Raw genomic sequence first — 19,478 nt, 5'->3', positions numbered from 1 at the left:
AGGGAAAGAGTAGTTTTTCCTGCAGCCAGACATGCTTGAGCTAGTTGCAAGGAGAAATTACCTCACATGGTCTGCTGAAGCTCTACTCATGTCTGTACTGGGAGGATTTGGGCAGCAATCTCAACTCTTGTTAAGAGACATGGCGCTTATCTACCTCGCAAGAATTCTAAGATGACTGGACAGCACCTGTGAGGTGCCCTGAGCTTTCAGAAGGACAAGATAGGAATGGAAAGTCTTTTGGAAGGATGCTTTAAGTATCAACAGTTCCTAAGGATTGGAAACTCTTCATGTGGCCAAAGCTCTGAGTTCCAAGCTGTTTATTTTTGGCAAAACCCTTTTTTGAGAACTTGGTTAGAAAGTTCTGAATGTGCTTTAAGTATTACCTAGCTTCGGACAGGCAATTCCAACACAGAACAGTCTGAAAAAGAGAAAGGAACATTTAGCGAAATGTGCTCAGAGCACCCCTAATTGTGAGCTCTGGAAACACACCTACAGGCTTGGAGGAGGTGAGACCTGGGTCTGAAGATCACTGCCTACAGACCACTTCCTTCCAGGAGGTCTCCCTCAGGTTGGCCTGACTGTGCTGAGCCACACCCATCATCAGTCTCAAAAGCCCTCAGGTCACACCGGGTCCTGTTTGTTTGAGATTATTGTGTGCTGAAGCAGTTCCAAAGTGGCCTCTGGTCTCTCCTGGTCAGCATTTGGGTGTCAAGTCCAAGGCCAGCTGTTCACATATCAAAGTCAAAGGCAGTGAAGTCAGACCTGGGTCAGACCTGCCTCCCCGCTCTCCCAGGGCCCAGGAGAATGGTGGGAGAAATAAAACAAATGCCTCATGAACACCAAACTCCCTGCGCATGCCTTTGTTATAAATGAACAAGGGACAGTGAAATCTTTAATCATAAGAGAGGAGAGATGTTGTTGGCAGAGCTACCAGCGTTCCGAGTGAGTTTCCATTTCTAGGGAGGCCGGGCCATGCACAGGGCTGTACACACAGGCTGTTTACAATGCTCAGGCCCCCTGCACACCCTGGCTCCTTACGCTGTAATAAAATGCACCACAGCAGCCAGCAGGGCGGGTCACCCTGGGAAGAGAACTGATGTTATCTATGCAGCATCTCTGCCTCACCTTCTGCCTGGAAAGAAGGAATGTTCCAGAGGAAAAGTGTAGTTGGAAGGAGATGTTTCATGGGAGGAAATGGATGGATTGTTTCAGGTTGCAGGGACAGAAACTGAGAAAGCAGGGCAGGCAGGAGAGGACTGCTTTTGTTAAATATCAGTTAAATATCCATCTGCTTTTCTGAACAATTATTTTCTTGCCTTGTTTGCACACTGTCTCTGACAATCTAGAACTGGCATTGGTTAGTTCAAAACCAAAGGGACAGAGAAGCCAGAGTGACTAAAGAGGGAAAATCTTGTGGCAGCTCCAAAATGACCTGGGCCCTCCAGATCGGAGTGGGGAGCAACTCCTTGGGTGTCCCTAGGGTCCTCTCTGAAACAGCCAAGAGCCTGGTTCTTCAAATCAGCGACTACGGTTCTAACTTGCTCTTGTTTTGATTCCTCAGATATCCTCATTCCTCTGCCACTTTTCTGGTTTCATCCAAGAAGGCTATGAATTTGCCAATTTTGTTCCAAGTTCCAGATGTCTTATCTAAGGTACTCAATTTTTTGTTTTTTAATTAAAAAGAAACCTGGGACTTTCCTGGTGGTCCAGTGGTTGGGAATCCGCCTTCCAATGCAGGGGACGTGGGTTCGAGCCCTGGTCGGGGAACTAAGATCCCACATGCCGCTGCAGACAACTAAGCCCGTGTGCTGCAACTACTGAGCTCGCACTCTGGAGCCCACGCACCACGACAAAGACCCAGTGCAGCCAAAATAAAAACTAAAAAAAAGGAAAAAAAACACCATAGCTAGTTCTAGAATGACAGAAAATTTGGATACAAAGCCATTTCCTATCTCCTTAACACAGCCCTGAGTCTGGATCATCATCAGTGTTTAACAGAGATTTGTTGAAAGACGTGAATGAACCCCTCTCCTGCACCCTGTCTTGAGTGTCTTAGGGCTCCGTCCACTAGAACTAAGAATCAGGTTAGAATCATCAAAAAGGGAACCCCCAAAAATTCATATTGAGGGATCTTCCCTGAGACCTTCAGAGACTGCTTCTAGCCTGTGTCCAGAACGAACCCTTTTCTGCAGTTTCTAACCCCCTACCCCACCCACCATGAACCCCTCTGTCTCCCACCTACAACCCCCTAAACCCATGGAATTTCGTGTTAAGAGCTCGTGATCTCCCCTTCACCTAACGGAAACCTGCCACGACTGGCTGCCGAGTGACATTCCGGGACGCTGCGCTCCAGGGGGCGGGGGCGTACCCACATCAGGGGTGTTTGTGCAGCGAGCATCTGTCCCAGGTGGAGGCAGACAGAGGACTCTCGGGGATGAGGGCAGTTTCTCCACCCGAAAGATTACAAGTCACACAGCCAGGGCCACTGAAGGCAGCGCGCGAAACGGCGTTCCGAGAGCAGCCGGCGCATTGCCCACTCGCAGCCAGAGCCAAGTGTGAGCCGCGGTGGGGACGAGCCCCCGTGTCAGGGGATAAACGCTTACAGAGTCCTCGTGTCGCTTGGCTGAACGCAGATATAGAATAAGTCAGATGCCACCCACACAAATGAGTGGGCGGACGGCCAGGTACGCAATCGCGGAATAAGAGAGAGAGGGCAAAGTACTGGCGAGAGGAGGTGGGAGGAAAGGTCACCTGCGGGCTGGGGGAGGGGCGAGCGGAGATGGGGCGAGGGAATGATTCAAGAGGAAGCGGCATCTGCACTGGATCTGGAAGATATTCTATCCACAAGCGGAGGAACAGCCGGGGGAGCAGAGACAGGGAGACAGTGTGCGGGCAGAACATCAAGGAATCAGGCTGGCAGGAGCACTGGCTGAAGTGGGAGGGACCTAAGGAGGGGGGTTGACCCCGCCCGGGCACAGAGGGGACGTGCGAACGTTCCCGGTTCACAAGCACAGGAGTGGCGGGGTCAGGGCTGTGCTTGAGAGTCAAGCACGAATCCCCCTAACACCCTAGACTGGACGGGCGAGTAGGTAAGAAATGCACGGAGGGGCCTGGGCGGAGACAGGGCTGACCCCTCTGTTGATGCAGAGCCAGCAAAAAGCCTTCTAGTCACTCGTCTCTGAACTTCTTACTGAGACAGGCTCTCCCCTGCTACCGAGCGCCTCCTCGTCCGGGTCTGTTCTGGGTCTCAGTACACCGTGCCATCCTGGGCACTGAGGTTCTGAGGCCAGGTAGGAAAACGTCTCTAATGAGCGGGTCGAGCGAGAGGCACCCACTCCAGCAGAGCTTAGAATTTCACGGCTGCAATACTCATATGCGGCCACTAGATGGAAGCCAAGAGCAACAGCTTCCGCGGCCTGGCCAATAGGCTGGGCCCGCGGGGAATGGTCTCTAGGCGGACCCAGGAGGTCGCAAGTCCGTCGCTCCTGCTGGGACAGGAGACTAGGTACCTCATGAACCCCTAACCCTCACCATCACCCTGTCGGGGGCTGACCGTCCACCAGAGAAGGAGAGAGAGAGAGAGAGAGAGAGAGAGAGTCGCTCTTGCTGATTGGAAGGGCTAACAGGTGTAGGGGAGACAAAAGTTTACTGTACCTTTGCTGTCTTAGGGTTTGGGGCTGGGCCTGAGAATTAAATTGACAGACAGAGTAACAGGAGAAAAGCATGTAAATTTATTTACTAGAAGTTTTATGTGACACAGGACCCTTTATAAGGAAATGAAGACTCAAAGTGGCAAAACCTGAATTTTTTTATAGTAGGTTAAAAAAAGAGGGGCAAATGTGGAAAAGTTAACTAAACTGTGGGGAGGCTAAAGGAGGATAAGAATTATTTTGAAAAGGTCTGTTTGTACAGAATTCTCTTGGCTTCAACTTCTTGTCCTTGAAGATAAGAATGATGCTTTCCTCCTGGTATTAGGACATCTCCCATTTGGGTTTTTTTCTCCTGATTTTCGGAAGAAAAGGAGGAGGGTCAGAGCACCCTTCTTGCACCTGCTGTGTTTTCCAAGTGTCTTAGCTCAAAATGATGCTGAGGCCAAAGTGGCAGATTTGGGGGAGGCATATTCTGCCACCCTTCATAGGGACCTGGGATCCCTGTTCCGTTGGGGCACCTGGCAGCTACCTCACCTCAGATCCTTGCCTGCCACACAGACCTCCTCAGATCTGAATCCAGCCCCCAGAGTCAGCTGTGAGCTTGAGGCCTGCATGTGTGCACTGCTCCTTTCTAGAGAGAAACTGTGCTGTACCTTGTAGGAGTGGAATGCACTATCTCTTATCTCTTTCTACTCCTCCAAATCAGGGACCTGTCAGGAAGCTGTGGTAGCCCCGCAGCAAACTAGAGGTCCAGGCCCCAGGGCACAGGTGCAAAGGTCCTGCCACCTGACTCCTGTCCTTCTCACCATCACAGGTCAAAAGGCAGAACTTCGAACATCCACATTCCAAATGGCCTTTCTGTCCTGCCCAGGAGCCCTCGCAGGGCAAGGGAGAGTCTCTGTGTGACTGGAGCACGATGCCTTAGTGAACAGCCAGAGAGACAGAGAAGAACCAGAGGCTCAGAGACAGAAAGACAGGGAGAGGGAGACAAACAGCAAGACAGCAGAAGCCAGAGACACATAGAGAGGTCAGGGGACAACAGACACCAAAAAGGAAACAGAAGAGCAGAGTCGGAGCTACCAAAGAAGAAAAACAGAAAATGCAGACAGAAATGAGGCCTAAACTCTTCCCCACTTAAACACCTGTGGAGCAGCTTCTTTACTAGGCAGGGCTTTCACCTGCCTTTTCCAGGCCTTGACTCAGGACTCCTCTGGATGCCTGTGAAAGAGGAAAGCGAACCATGATAATTGGATACTTGAGGTCAGGAGGTGACTTAGAGCTCACGGACAGGCAGAGCCGACGTGGGGCTGATCGGGGAACTGCAGCGGGAGCCCCTGGAGCCTCTTTGCCTGCTTGCAGGGTTGGCTGTGACCAATTCTTTGAGAAGAATAAAGTGCCCCCCACTCCCTCCATTCCTGCCCCCAGCCCCAGCTACTCTCCTTGCCTGGCTTTCTTGTTCCAGTCTTAATGAGTCAGGGGAAAGAGGAGAGCGTTGTTTATGTTGCTTTTGGCAGACCTGTGACAAAAAGCCCTGGGTGACAGCACTGTGCAGTGGAGGTGTGGCTGGGAACACATATAGGAGGCGACTTCTGGTTTTCTCACCACTGAGAACTCTATTATTTTTCTCTCATTGACTCTCAGTTTTTGAAAATTCATGACCACCAGGGAAACATCCTCATATACTCCCCATCCCTTCTCCTGTTGATGAAACACATACAACAAGCACAACGTTTAAAGGGAAGTACTGATGAATACCACTGATCTGAAATAATGATCTAAGTGTAAATAATGATATAAATAATGAAATAAAAACCAAGTTTAACAAGTCTGGATAGGAAGTACATGGCTGTCGACCATTTCGTGTATGTTTGAAATTTTTCCTAGTGAACAGTAAGAATTTTTTTTTTTTTTTTTTTTTTTTGCGGTACGCGGGCCTCTCACTGTTGCGGCCTCTCCCGTTGCGGAGCACAGGCTCCGGACGCGCAGGCTCAGCAGCCATGACTCACGGGCCCCACCGCCCCACGGCATGTGGGATCCTCCCGGACCGGGGCACGAACCTGCGTCCCCTAGCATCGGCAGGCGGACTCTCAACCACTGCGCCACGAGGAAAGCCCAGTAAGAGTATTTTTAAAACTATGTTCAGCTTTGTTCTTTAATTGAGATGCTTGGTATTGTCAGAGAGCAGGAAAATGTGTAATTATGATATGTTTTTTTTGTTTGTTTGAATAATGAAAATAGTTCTCTGACCACTACTTTTTGGATCCTAAGGGATACAGGAATCATTATGTCCTGATATGGACCCTAAGAGTCCACTCTCTTCCTGAGAAAAGGTAGTCTTGCTTTGACCCTTTATCCAAAGAACTTTCTGGCTGATGGAAACTAAATGTATGTGCTACTGGACCTTTCTGGGCCAGTTTCCTCACTGTGTTCAATGAAAGAGTTGAAGTAGGTGACTGATGAGGTGCCTCCCAGTTAAGGCAGGAGAGGGAAGGAGGAAAGGAACAGAGGCCTTGGGCAAGATCAGAGGCACATTTGTTGGTGCCCCTCGACTCATGCTTGTGGTGGCTATTTTTAAAATTGCCATCTGGTGCTTACATTTTTCAGTTTTTGTTATGCGGACAGGTGTGTGTGTGAGAGAGACAGAGGAGAGGAAGAGAGAGGGAGAGGGAGAAACAAGTCTGTTTCTTTCCCAAAGATTCAAGGAGGCCAAGGACTTGGGCCGCGGGCCGGAGCTTAGGCACCTGAGCAGACACTGAGCTCAGATATGGAGGTGTTTCCAGGTGTGAAGTGTGAAGAGCAGGCTTCGGCTTCTGGGGCCCAGCTGAGCTCTGCGTCATGCCTTGGCCTGGCTCTCCTGTCACACTGCCATCTGCTCTCCTGGGGACAGCTGCTCGGGAAAAGAGAACCCCATGAACATTTCCAAGCCTCCTTTCTTGGTGGCTCTGACTGTACAGATGATACAGCTGGGGGGCCTGTGCTCAGAACCACCGGCCAGTTCACTCTCCATTCCTGCTAGTGTGCTGAGCGGGCCTGAGGGAAACCGGGAGTGAGAAGGATGTGCTGTGGAAGGAAAAGGCCTTGGTTTCAGGGCTGAGGAAGGAAGCTGAGGCCCAGGGAGAACACAGAATCCCAAACTGTCTGCGTCGGCTGCTTTGTAGACCAGCCAGGCAGGATTGCCCATCACGGCTGCCTAACAAACACATTGCACAGACAGCCCCAGGGCCCTTGCCCGCCTCTCCAAGTGAGGAGGGATGCAGTGGCTCTTCTTAGGGATGAGGCTTTGGCTGACAGCGAGTCTCAGGTGGAGTCACTGCCCCTTTCCTGGCAGAGGTGACTGAAGCCACACATCAAAGACTTTTTCTTCTCTACATAGACAGTGTGGGCAGGATTAGAGTTGGCCTCTGGCCTATTGGCTGCAGAAACCAGCAGCACCAGGGGTATGGGAGGCCCAGGGCATTTCTGTGACTGACCACAGCCAAGTCTCTCAGCGCCAGGTCTGGAGCCGAGCAATTTGCTTCCAGCCTCTGCATTTCCTAAGAATTTGGTACAGATGAATTTGTTGCACACAAATGTCCTGTAATGTTTCCCTGAGCACAGTACTGTTACAATAGTGATCTTCACACATGTGTGTCTTATAGGGATTTATGGACATACATGTATGCTGGTCATGTCTCTGCTTATACCTGATAGCTTAAAACGCTTACACTGATTCATTCATTCAGCCAACATGTGTTGAATTCCTACTGTGTGCCGATTCCGAGACGGGTTCTAGATTCCTGTCCTATTTCGGGTCAGTGGCGTTCATCAGTACTTCCCTTGGAAACTTGTACTTGTCGTTATACATGTTTGATCAACATAAACAGGAGATGGACTTAGGAGTATGCAGGGTAGTTCCCGTGGTGACCACGAGCTTTCAAAACTTGAGTCAAGCGGAAAGAAATAATAAAAAGAGTTCTCGGTGGTGAGAAAATTGGAAGTCAGCCTCTTATACATCCAAAGATACTTTTTGGGTTTTTTTTAACATCTTTATTGGAGTATAATTGCTTTACAATGGTGTGGTAGTTTCTGCTGTACAACGTTCTTGCTCTTAAAGAACTGTCAGCCTGGTGGAGGAAACAAACACATTAAAAAAAAAAGAATAACAGTACAAATTGCAACAAGAGTTATACCAAATTTGTGATGGAACCCGAGAGGCAGGCACCCAGGTAAGAGGGTCAGGAGAAAGCTTTTCTGAGAAAGAAACATCTAAGCTATATCATAAAGGGTGAGGAGTTAACAAGGCCAGATAGGGCAATATATATGGCATTTTTTCCCTCAGATTCCAAAGGATGACAGTCATCATGGTGGGAGACTCTGTTTTTTTTTTCTTTTCTTTTTTTTTTTTGTGGTACACGGGCCTCTCACTGTTGTGGCCTCTCCCGCTGCGGAGCACAGGCTCTGGATGCGCAGGCTCAGCGGCCATGGCTCACGGGCCCAGCCGCTCCGCGGCATGTGGGACCTTCCCGGACCGGGGCACGAACCTGCGTCCCCTGCATCGGCAGGCGGACTCTCAACCACTGCGCCACCAGGGAAGCCCGTGGTGGGGGACTCTGGAGTCACAGTTTCAGCTGTCATTCACCTAGCAAGCTCCTGCCGTGCTCCATGCGTGTTTGTTGCTTGGTTTTCCATGAACCCCATGATTCCAGTCCCTGTGGGGTCTGGTGTATTCTTATGCAGAAACCAGAAGTCCGGAAAAGGTGGCAGAACCAACTGCAGGAAAGACAAGCATCCGCTTCTAAGTCGACTAAAACCAAACCCGCCTGAGAACCTTCCCAGCATCCAGGCCTTGCTCATCCTTTCAGACCAAGCAAAGATGCCGGTTCCAGAAGCCCTTCCTAATTCCTCACGTGGGATGCAGTCGCTCTCTTTGCTGAAGGCGCAGAAGCATCCTTGCTTCTTCAGTGATACCTGGCGCATCCAGCCTTGAATCGCAGTTTCAGACCAGTGTCTTAGTCTCAGAACTGAAAGATATGAGGGACAGAGGAAAAAGCCTGGGCCCCAGGAGATCCCACCCCCAGGGTACAGGGAAGATAAGGTAGGAGGTTGAATCGGCCCAGAAGAGTAAAGGAGTCATCCCCGGGGGGTGGGAATGGGGGCTTGATGGGCTTGATGGTGGGCGGGGTGGGGGTGGGGGTCCTCTCCAGCCTCCCTCCTCTCTCTTCCCTCCTCCCTCCTCCCACAGACAACTGGCCGTTCCAGGCTGTCCTCACTTACCTGAAGCGGGTTGGCCAGGTCTTTCTTCCATGTTGTTGCACAGTGTTCCTAGGTTGGAATGCCACCCCCCTCCTTGCTCACCACCTCCAACACCTACCTGAGCACCGCCTGTTCTTTCAACCTTCCTCAGACCCTTTCCTTGATGCCCCACTCCCACCGGATGAGCTCAGCGCCTCCCTTCCGCTACCCTGTGGCTTCAGTATATTTCTGCCCTTCAATACCAGCGCACCTCTTGGTACCCAAGCTGCTGGGTGGTGAGCAGCTTGCAGTCAGAAGCTGTGTCTTCTTTATCTTGGTGTCCCCAGTACGTAGCGAATGGACAAATACATAAGTCTGCATTCTCCCCTGGTCTTCCTTTGGGCCAGAAACCTTCTTATTCGTCTTTGTGACTCCATCACAGTGCCCTCTACGTGGTGGCCTCACAATGAAGGTTTGTTGCTGAATGATAAATCTAGCCGTTCCCACTCATGCTTTCCCGTGCCAGCCCACGGTGTGGGGATACTGAGTTGATTCTTTGAAAATGGCCTGTAAATATGAAATGTATTTTAAATATTTGTCAAAAGAATCCAACGTGGTACATCGTTTACAAGCCTCCATCCCCAATAATGCCGCACCCAAGCGCCGTGTGTCTCTCACGAGACAATCCAGCAAAGGTCACCTTAGGAGCGCAGCCCAGGCACTCACTCCCCACGCTGCCCAGGTATATTCCTCCTTTCCTGTTGCACACACCCCACAGGGCAGCCCAGGAGCAGATCAGGGCACAGGCGTGCACACCTGCAGTGCTAGGTCACCAACTCGACCTCATGAAAGAAGAGCCTTCAGTTCCTAGTGACTGTCTGCTTGTCCCTGTGGGCCCTCCTCTCCCCTGAATTCTATGCTTCCTGAGAACCTGTCTCACAACTCTGGTGTCAGTGTGGATGGGGAAGGGTAAGAGAATCCCCAGACGGAATGTTAACCTCAAGCTGCCATTTGCTCCCTAACCAAGCTGTCATCAGTCATGCGAATGAGAAGCCTGTGTTTCAGGTGGAAATGCCCCGAAGCCCACTCTTCCACCCTTTGGCAGAAGTGGAGTCAGAAAGGAAGCAGGGGTTCCAGTGAGCAGAAGGGGTGCCCCACTCTCCCTGCACTGGTGGTTTCTTGGCCTCCCTCCTCTAGGGGAGGGAGCGGGCTCAGGACCCACACACCAGCTCCAGTTCTGCCCAGGGCTTGATGGGCGGCTCCGGGGAGGTGCAGAAGGCCCACATGGTGCTGGGCAGTGCAGGCTTGAGAGCTGATGTCAGGCCAAAGTGAAGACTGAGAAAAGAGGGTAGGATTTCAGAGGGACCAGAGAAGGGAGGTTTGCAGAAGTCTCCTATTCATTTTTCTCAGGCTGTCAGAGGTCTTCAGCTAGTCCAGATGGTGGAACTTTTGTATGAAATATAGGAAGTGTGTCACCCACGAGAGAGTGCAGCCCCTCAGACTGCGTGCTCGGGTTGGAAAGAGGGACCTAGCTGGATTTCAGCCCCCAGCCCCATCCCCGCTGCCAGCTGTCTTATTCCTGTTCCACTGTACGCAGGGGCCCAAGGTCACCGTTTAGTCTGTGACTCAACCCCTCCTGCCTAAACCCTCTCTGTATTTGCCAGCCACAGACAAGGCTGGGTTTCATATCCACCGGGATGGGGCTGAGACCGAAGTGTCCATCTCTGTTTCATGGAAGAAATAACGGTTACTTCTCTCACCCCTCCACCCCTTACCCACTTCTTTGCTGCCCCAGATTCCGCACCATTTCCTCACCTCTCTCTGTCTCTCTCTCTCCACACAGGCCGGGAGGAACCGGAGATACCTCAGGCTGATCAGAAACAAGCAGCTGTGCTCCACATGTCGAGAAATGAAAACGGTAGTCGCGGAGGATGGCAGACATGGGCGTGAGCATCCCCAGGGCACAGCGTTACCCCTTCCCCACAAAAGCCCAGCAGAGAGACCATGACGGGGCCTTTCAGGAAGGGCTGCAGATGAGCAGCTGCTGGTCCTGGGAACACCGTCTCCTGACACGATATGGTAAATCTCCCCATTTGCAACAAACCAAATGATAAATGAACTAAGGCAGCTCGGGCCAGAGGGGAAGAGACGAGATGAGCCACACTGCTTTGGGCTCGTTGGTAACTGCACCTTACAGAGGTGCCGGAGGCTATGAAGCCTCTTCTCCCCCTTACCATGTCTCCAACACAACACTCCAGCATCACAACCATGAAACAAGCAGCTTCATCTTGGGGTTTGCCGTAAATTCAGCCACGACCGCAGTGGCGGTGGAGCTGGGGAGAGATTCTCTGGTTCTTCCTGGCTATAGGGGTCGTTTGTAACTGGTGGGGGGGGATGGTGGGTGGGGGGAGTTTTAGGAAAAGATAGGCTATCAGAGGGATGTGGGCGCCACAAGGACGTAGCTCTGCCATCAGAGCTGCTGAAGAAAGAGGCGTGTTTTGGGGGGTGCTGTACATGTTGGAGCTAGGACTTGGGTCAGTTTAGGGGGTAGGGTTAGGGGCCTTCAGAGCGAGCACCAGGCTGGGTGGAAGGTTAACTTAGCTAAACGGTTAGGTTAGGGTTTGGGAAGAGTCTCTCCAATTCTAATAGCCTGTGATTCTCCTTTGACTCGGGGAGGAAGGTGGGGCTAGATGTACAGAAAGAGGAAGGACAAGGAGTAGAAGACAAACAGGAGACACGAGAGAGGCTCCTATGATGAGTTCATGGCAAAACTGCTTCCAGCCAGCAAGTACTTCTCTGGGTTGTCATGTGGGATTTGGAAATTTAACTGAAGCTACCAGCAAAGGTGTACCTGGATGTTCCGATCTCTGTTCATGTTCTGCATAATTAGGATCACAGTGTTCAATATTAGCATTGACTGGGATCTGAGAAGCTGGGATTGGGATTTCTCCTGGTCTCATTCCTGGAATCACTGTGTCCACATATGAATGCCCTGACCCCAGGCCTAAACGGGCCCTGGCCAGCTGGGTCACTTGGGACCTTGACAACTGTTCTCTTTCTCAAGACCTCTTTTCTGACCTTTGCTCTTGCCCAAACCTGCCCCAAGTGGAAGCACACACCGTGGTTTTACCATTCCTGCAGATGCCCAAAGGAAGGGCCTCAGACACAGAAGTGCCCAAGGGCCCTTCCCTACCATTGTCGGAAACGGGGCTCACAGACCCTGGTGAGAAATGATAGAAAATGAGTGTGAAATACCCTTGTCTCACTATGTGCAGTAACAGCTCCCCTTCCTTCTGGGGCGGGGACTGGGGAGAGGAGGGGCTGTCTGTCTGCTGTTGTCACTGAGACCCCTCCGTTCTCTGCAGGGGGTTGAGCGGAGATACTGGGAAAGTATAAAAAGACTCCTAAAAATAGAAGGGACTTCCTCAACTTGATATAGGGTGTCTACAATAAACCCACAGCTAACAACGGACTTAGTGAGGAAAGACTGGGTATTTTCCCCTAAGACCAGGGACAAGACCAGGATGTGTGCTCTTGCCACTGCTGTTCACCATTGTACTGTACGTTCTAGTCAGGACAGTTAAGGCAAGAAAAAGAAATTAAAGGTATCCTGATTAGAAAGGAAAACATAAAACTCTATTTGCAGATGATGTGATTTTATATATAGAAAGTCCTAAGGGACCCATAAAAAATCTACTAGAGCTAATAAATGAGTACAGCAGAGTCACAAGACACAAGATCAACATACAGAAAATAATTTTATTCCTAGATATTCGCAGTGGACAATCCAAAACTGAAATTAAGAAAACAATTCCATTTATAAAAGCATCAAAAAAGTGAAATACTTAGGAATAAATTTAACAAGAAAAAGGAGAAAGCAGAAAATGATTTATTAATGACTCATATTAAATACAACTTGAGTTTGCTAAGGCAGTACGTTATTTCTTTAAATTAGGATGCATTTTGGGGCATTGTTCTACATGGGACTTTCTTCCATTGGTGCAACCAAGAACTATGATGATCCCAGATGATCTGAAACTATCCTTTAGCAACTATCCATAGCAAATACTATGAGTCATAGGTAAATCAAAGATTTAAATTAGGACACAGCTTTGTATCTGGTTATATCGGTTGTGGATTGAGAAATACAGTAAGTAAAATGCTTAGGGAATGCTTTAGGGATGAGCTTCTTGAGTGGTTTCATTTTCTGGTTATAGTACATAGTTAGACAAAAAAAGTTGTTTTTAACCTCTTTTCCTGAAAAGCTATGGAAACTACTGTAGAAACTAGAATCTTCCTTCCTACCTTCATAAGAATAGTACAAAGCATAGGATAGGAGATATCTTCGATAACTTAGGCAGAACTAAATACAAATTCTCCATGTGGATGACATATCTAATTCATAAAATATGGGAGATTGCACATAAATTTTCTTGAGTCTAAGACAGCCTCTGCTATTTTATATTGACTAAAATTACTGTTATCAGTTTGTCATTTGCTGCTTTCTTATCAAGATCAAGTATATCAAAAATAAAATCCAGTCAAAGCTGGATTAGTTGGATTTCAGGGTTTTTTCTGCATTTAACTACCAGACCGGGAAGAAGGACTAAGTTTTCACTTTATTAAAAAACTCAAAACGTGGAGTCACCCCAGATAAGGCACCAAGATAGGTGGACTTGCCTTGCGGTAGATGGTTGAAATGTAAACATACAGTCACCCTTCCATATGACTAAACAAAAAAGTTATATGTGATCTAATGGCAATCTTTAATTTGTTTCCTCTACAGAGAGCAGTAACGTGGGAAAATAAATAGGTCTTTTTGTAACCCTAGATGACAGCAGGAGTTGTTATATTTCCCTGTATGAGCTCAGAGCCATTTGTACAAACTAAAATATAGACTCAGATGCACCAAAAACACGTCCTGGCCCAAGCAGACAGGGCCATGGAAGAAATGTGTATTTGAGCAGTGCAGACTCCAGCATTAGTGACATTTACCGCCCCCGACTCTATACTTTTTAAGTGCTCTTATATTGGATCACAATAAAAGTCATTCTAAAAAATATTCCTTACAGACTTTAAATGGAAAACTGGAATTTCTGAGCCAAAGGTACTCTTCTATGAAGGAGACTTTTGAAATTGTTTGTTCCAATTTATTTATCTTGCAAGTTTGGTACTTTAAAGAAAGTCTCAAATCCTGAGTCATTAATTGTGTGTGTTTTTTTAAAACAAGCTCTTATTCCTTTAAAGCCAAGACCGAAGGTTGAACCAATCCTAAAATCATGTCAATTCCAGAAAGAAGTGTCATTAGATTGGTCTTTTTTTTTTTTTTTTTCCAGTGTAGTGAAGGATGACATCCTACTTCTGTTTGAGATTTAGCTAGTGCTACTCTGAAGTCAGGTCCTCGTTCTGTTTGTAGCTTATAAAATCTGTCCTCACAGTTTTTAAATCTCACTACATATATAAGCAGATTGGAATTGTCCTTACTGAAATAATTTTTAAAGTGACTTTAATTATAGCCATTGTAGGAATTAAATGATGTTGTTGACTGGAAGGAATGAAGGAAAAAAGGGAGGGAGGGCGGAAAAGAGAGAGGAAATAAGTGTGAGCAGATAGATATATATTTGTTGAATTATAGTGTAGACAAATCTTAAAGTATTCAATCTTACAAATACCACCATCTTGTTTGCCCAAAATGGGTAATAGAAGGGATTTTTCTTTTTCTTAGTCCCAGTGAGTCCTCCAATGGCAATTTCATAAAATTAACTGACTGGACTGACCATATTTTTGGTAGCAAAGTAAAAATAATCCTGGAAAATCTCTGTGGAAGTAGATACCAGGAAATGAATGTAGAGACGTAGATTGCCCATACAAGTTTACAGATTGTTCAGTCTTTAGAAATAAAACAATTTAAAATAATGTAGAAATGGTTTGAGCTTATATACCTTTTGGTTGAAGGTCACTTCCACAGTCTCAGCCACCAGGAGAAATAGGGAGTGATCAAGACATTTTTCTCGAGAATTGGAAGGTTCTAAACAAAATATTCTCAGTTTTGCACTGATCTGGAAGTGTTGTTACTTTTTTTTCTGAGAACTGGAGGATTCTATCCTTAATCCCTTCTATTTTCAGACCATGTATTATCTGACAGTGGAATAAAACATTTTTTAAATGAAGGTTTTATTAAAATCCATGAAAATACTACTAAAGTAAAAAGAGCTTCAGAAGTGGTGGTCTTTGGCCAGTCATCTCACACTGCTCCCAAGTGGTCTGAGCACCAGGTTAACAGGTGCTGGGGTCGAGAGACCACCTGTGTTTTAAAATGTACAATGACACATTCCTTTCCACCAAGCTCTAGCCAAATCACTAATGTGTATTCTTGCTTCTTCCAGTCAGAATGATGAGTCTTCATCCACCAAAGGCCCAGGCTGTACCCAAACGTCCTCGTGATGACATCCCAACAGGTTTGCTTTCTTTTGGAGTACTTGTTGTGGGAGACATACCACCCCCAGAGTAACACCTGAGATAATTTCTAAATTTTCTGAACAAATTCCCATTCTCCATCCCTTCTCTTTCACGTACTGCTTATTGACCTGTTTCACCTGGTCCACAGCCCTCCCTTCACTCCAGCCCTACCTGTCCCCTCTTCAGGCCTCACCTGCATTTATCCATGGCGTGTTCCTTCCCAGGTCCTCTCCACGCCACAGGACTCTGCCCCATTCTTTCTAAAGAGCCCCATAATCCACTTGCGGAAGAATGTCCGTAGGGATGGGGCACAAAGTAGATAATTCCCTTCTCAGGCAGTCTTGATAGTACCAATTAAGGTGGGAAGGGAAATGAGTCCCCACACCCATGGCATGGGCTCGCCAAGCCCCAAGCCTTCCCTTCCACAGGCTCCCTAGAACACCTGCCTTCCCCTGGCAGCTGCCCAGTGCTATTCTTATGTTCATGTGCTGGTATGGAAAAAGAGGACAGCACGACTCTATCTCCAGCTTCAGCATTGACCTAAGTCTTATCTTTTAGAGAAGCCAACACTGGGCCAGCAAAGAGGAGGTGGGTCATTCTTTGGAGTGATGTGATTCAAGGGTTTAATGCAGTATAGGCTGTCACTTTAGTAACTTTGTCCATCTTCTCATTTGCTCCCAGATTAACTGAAGCCATTTTCAGTTTTTCTCTTATTTGATACACACAGTAAGGAAAATCAAGTTCACTTTGTAGTGATGGGAAAGTCTAATCTCTATCCTGGGAGGTTGCAGAGAAGCTAGAGCCAGAACTGAACTGAGAGGACATCAAGAAAGGAAATTTGAGGGTAGAAGGGATATCTTGAAGGGATGTCAAAAGGGAGGACCAGAGACTCAGGTGACAGCTGAGGTTAGGAGATAACCACTCCAGCGGAGTGAAAGACTGCTATAGTCCCAATCCCTTCTTATGTATCCAAAAATATTGGCCTCACTCATGACTTTCATTAGCCAAAGTGGACTGAATTTCCAAGAGCTAAGGGCATCCTCCCAATGAAAGCTGCCCCCATCTGCCTGTAACCACTTCATTCTCCTGAAGCCTAGGGAACACTGGGTGACAGGCATGTGCAGTTGGTTTCAGGGTTCTCCGTACCAGCCATACATTCATTTTGAGTTTCCCTTAAACCTGAATTTTTTCAGGTCTGCCTCACAAAGGATAAAACACACATACATGTGTACACACACTCACACACAATTACATGCCCTTCCCTCAGCAGGAATGTTTATTTTCTGATTCTACATGACAGTGTGATAAGATGCCTTTCATCAATTTATTAATCCTGGGAGTGTATTTCAATTACCAGTATAAGAACTAGACTCAGCGCACATAGATCAGCACATTATGTTCTAGACAGACCTCATTCTTGCCCATAGAGTTCATCCAAGTGCAGCAGTGTTGGAGGTGAGACTTCAGAGAGAGTGCTTATGGAGCTGAAGCTTGGTAGATCTGCAGTTGATTCCAGTCGCAACCCTTCTGAGCTGAGCTTTGCTCGTGTGTGCTCTCTGAGGTCAAAGAAAAGTCCTAGGAGCAAAGAGACCTGCATTCAGATCCTAGTCTTGCTAGACAGGTTTGGCCATATTGTTGAAACTCTCTGGGTCTCTGTGTTCCCACTTTTAAAACCAGAGAAGCATTTTGCCCACCACCACCCCCAAGGGCCAGACACTCAGTAAAAGCAGCCTTCACCTTTTTTTTTTTCCTGCAGTACGCGGGCCTCTCACTGCTGTGGCCTCTCCCGTCGCGGGGCACAGGCTCCGGACGCGCAGGCTCAGCGGCCATGGCTCACGGGCCCAGCCGCTCCGCGGCATGTGGGATCCTCCCAGACCGGGGCACGAGCCCCTGTCCCCTGCATCGGCAGGCAGACTCTCAACCACTGCGCCACCAGGGAAGCCCAGCCTTCACCTTTGACTGACCCAGAAAACTTGCTGACACTGCCCCAGCTCCACTGGTTAATACAGTTTAGACACGTCCCTGTGCTGCATAGCCTGTGGACATGCTGCAAATACCAAATGGCTGACTCATCCCAGCGACCATCACTGCCAGTGACTGTCTAACTCATTCTGTTGATCATGACAGTAATCTCTAGTATTTTTCTGGATTCAGCTAAACTTGATATGTCCTCAATAATTATTAGTGAGAACTAAGTAAATGGAAAGAGCCTATATCTCTATTAAGTGATGGGGTTTCTTCTGGATTTGTTTATCTTGACTTTGGCCTTGAGTCCAGAGTTCCATGACACTCACAGGCTCTTGTCCATAAACACTGGTAGAGCTGCTAACCACCTGACTTAGGTCTACCACCTGGCCCAGTGCTGAGATATGGCACAGAGGGTTAGGATTAAGGAGATCTGGGTTCTGGTCCTCAGTCCATCACGACCCTGGACCTGTTTCCTCTTCATTACAACAATGACACTGGACTGGGTCCTAGGTTTGCGATCTTGTGACACCTCTTAGCTCTCATTCAGCTGGACTAAAGAGCTTCTTCCAGAGAATTCAGGACTCCAGTTCCCTTAGTCATTCGGTGATTTCCAATGGGAAGATGCTATTTTATGCACTGATTTACTCTCCTTCACAGTGAGTATTTTCGAAGAGTTGAATATTAACCAACTTCCTATATATAAACTCATACTCAAAGAAGAGGTCAGGATGGTAAGGATTTTAAGGAGCCCTAAAATAAATTATTTCACAAAATGAAGGTTCCTTTTGAAATACAAGTACTTTTCCACTACTGTAGCCTTTCATAAGATCACGTTTGTTTGAAGAGCAGAACCACATACGTGTCCCTGAAAAGTCTTCTGAGAATTGAATCCTCTGTTCCCTTTGACCCGTGTTACAACTCCAGACACACCTTATCTTCATTTATAATTTTTTTTTAAACTTCAGATATTCTTTGGCAAAGACTAGTCCTTTGTTTTATTAATTAATTTATTTATTTTTGCTGTGTTGGGTCTTCGTTTCTGTGCGAGGGCTTTCTCCAGTTGCGGCGAGCGGGGGCCACTCTTCATCGCGGTGCGCGGGCCTCTCACTATCGCAGCCTCTCTTGTTGCAGAGCACAGGCTCCAGACGCGCAGGCTCAGTAGTTGTGGCTCACGGGCCTAGTTGCTCCGCGGCATGTGGGATCCTCCCAGACCAGGGCTCGAACCCGTGTCCCCTGCATTAGCAGGCAGATTCTCAACCACTGCGCCACCAGGGAAGCCCCCTTCATTTATAATTTAATTGGCAATGTCTCCAAATATTTGAGTTATGTTTCTAAGCACTCCTTTCTGGTCTCTTTGTCAAGATTTGTAAAAGCTTAAGTTGGTGGGGGCTAAGGTGGTTCTAGTAAAATGGATTCTCATGTGAACTTTGAAGCTGTTTTATAAGGTTAAAGAAGTCTTTGGTGACATCGGTTATTTTGAGTAGATCTTAAAAATAGACTCTAAGGAGCCCTTGTCCTTCCTTCTTACACTGTCCTCCAGAGGGCGCTCGCTACAGACTGCCCATTCTGGGCCCCAGAACAGCTGTCTCCCGTGGACTGCTGTCAGATGCCTACAACACTCTGCACGACATGCACCTCTCTTCCTTGCCTGGAAAGGAACCAGTGGGCAAGACAATGAGGCAGTGAGTGGTCGGAGCTCATCCCCTTCCAGACTCTCAGAGAGCATCCTCACCAAGCCAGTTTCTGACACTAGTGCCTTCTCATCACTTCCTCTTAGCATGAAAAAGATGACTCAGGGGCTTCCCTGCTGGCGCAGTGCTTGAGAGTCCCCCTGCCGATGCAGGGGTCACAGGTTCGTTCCCCGGTCCGGGAGGATCCCACATGCTGCGGAGCAGCTGGGCCCGTGAGCCACGGCCGCTGAGCCTGCGCATCCGGAGCCTGTGCTCCACAACGGGAGAGGCCACAACAGAGAGATGCCCGCGTACCGCCAAAAAAAAAAAGATGACTCAGTTTTGCCTTCCTAACTGTTGCTAGAATTCTAGCTCTTGCCATTGTCTTATCACTCATTTCTCCTAAAAACTAAATGGTTTAATGTCCATGATTATAAATATATGTTGATTAAAATGGAACATATTGAGTGTCGTTCATTTTACTTTGCTAAAGATTCTTTATAATAGACAAAATCTTTCT

General features: G+C 47.9%; 1 protein-coding gene across 1 annotated transcript in view; it reads left to right on the top strand.

Moving 5' to 3' along the window:
* Positions 1-18,974, top strand: part of CUNH1orf105 (chromosome unknown C1orf105 homolog) — a 21,074-nt gene extending 2,100 nt beyond the window's left edge. The window contains 5 exon segments of the mRNA XM_007446771.1: positions 1,562-1,652; positions 10,705-10,777; positions 12,859-12,925; positions 15,249-15,319; positions 18,829-18,974. Of these exon segments, the coding sequence (XP_007446833.1) occupies positions 1,562-1,652; positions 10,705-10,777; positions 12,859-12,925; positions 15,249-15,319; positions 18,829-18,974 (448 nt within the window).
* The last annotated feature ends 504 nt before the right edge of the window (positions 18,975-19,478 follow it).

This window comes from Lipotes vexillifer, unplaced genomic scaffold, assembly GCF_000442215.2.
Source record: "Lipotes vexillifer unplaced genomic scaffold, Lipotes_vexillifer_v1.1 scaffold685, whole genome shotgun sequence".
NCBI classification, from domain to species: Eukaryota; Metazoa; Chordata; class Mammalia; order Artiodactyla; family Lipotidae; genus Lipotes; species Lipotes vexillifer.
Note: the sequence above shows the minus strand (reverse complement) of the source record. Positions and strands in the feature narration are given on the sequence as shown.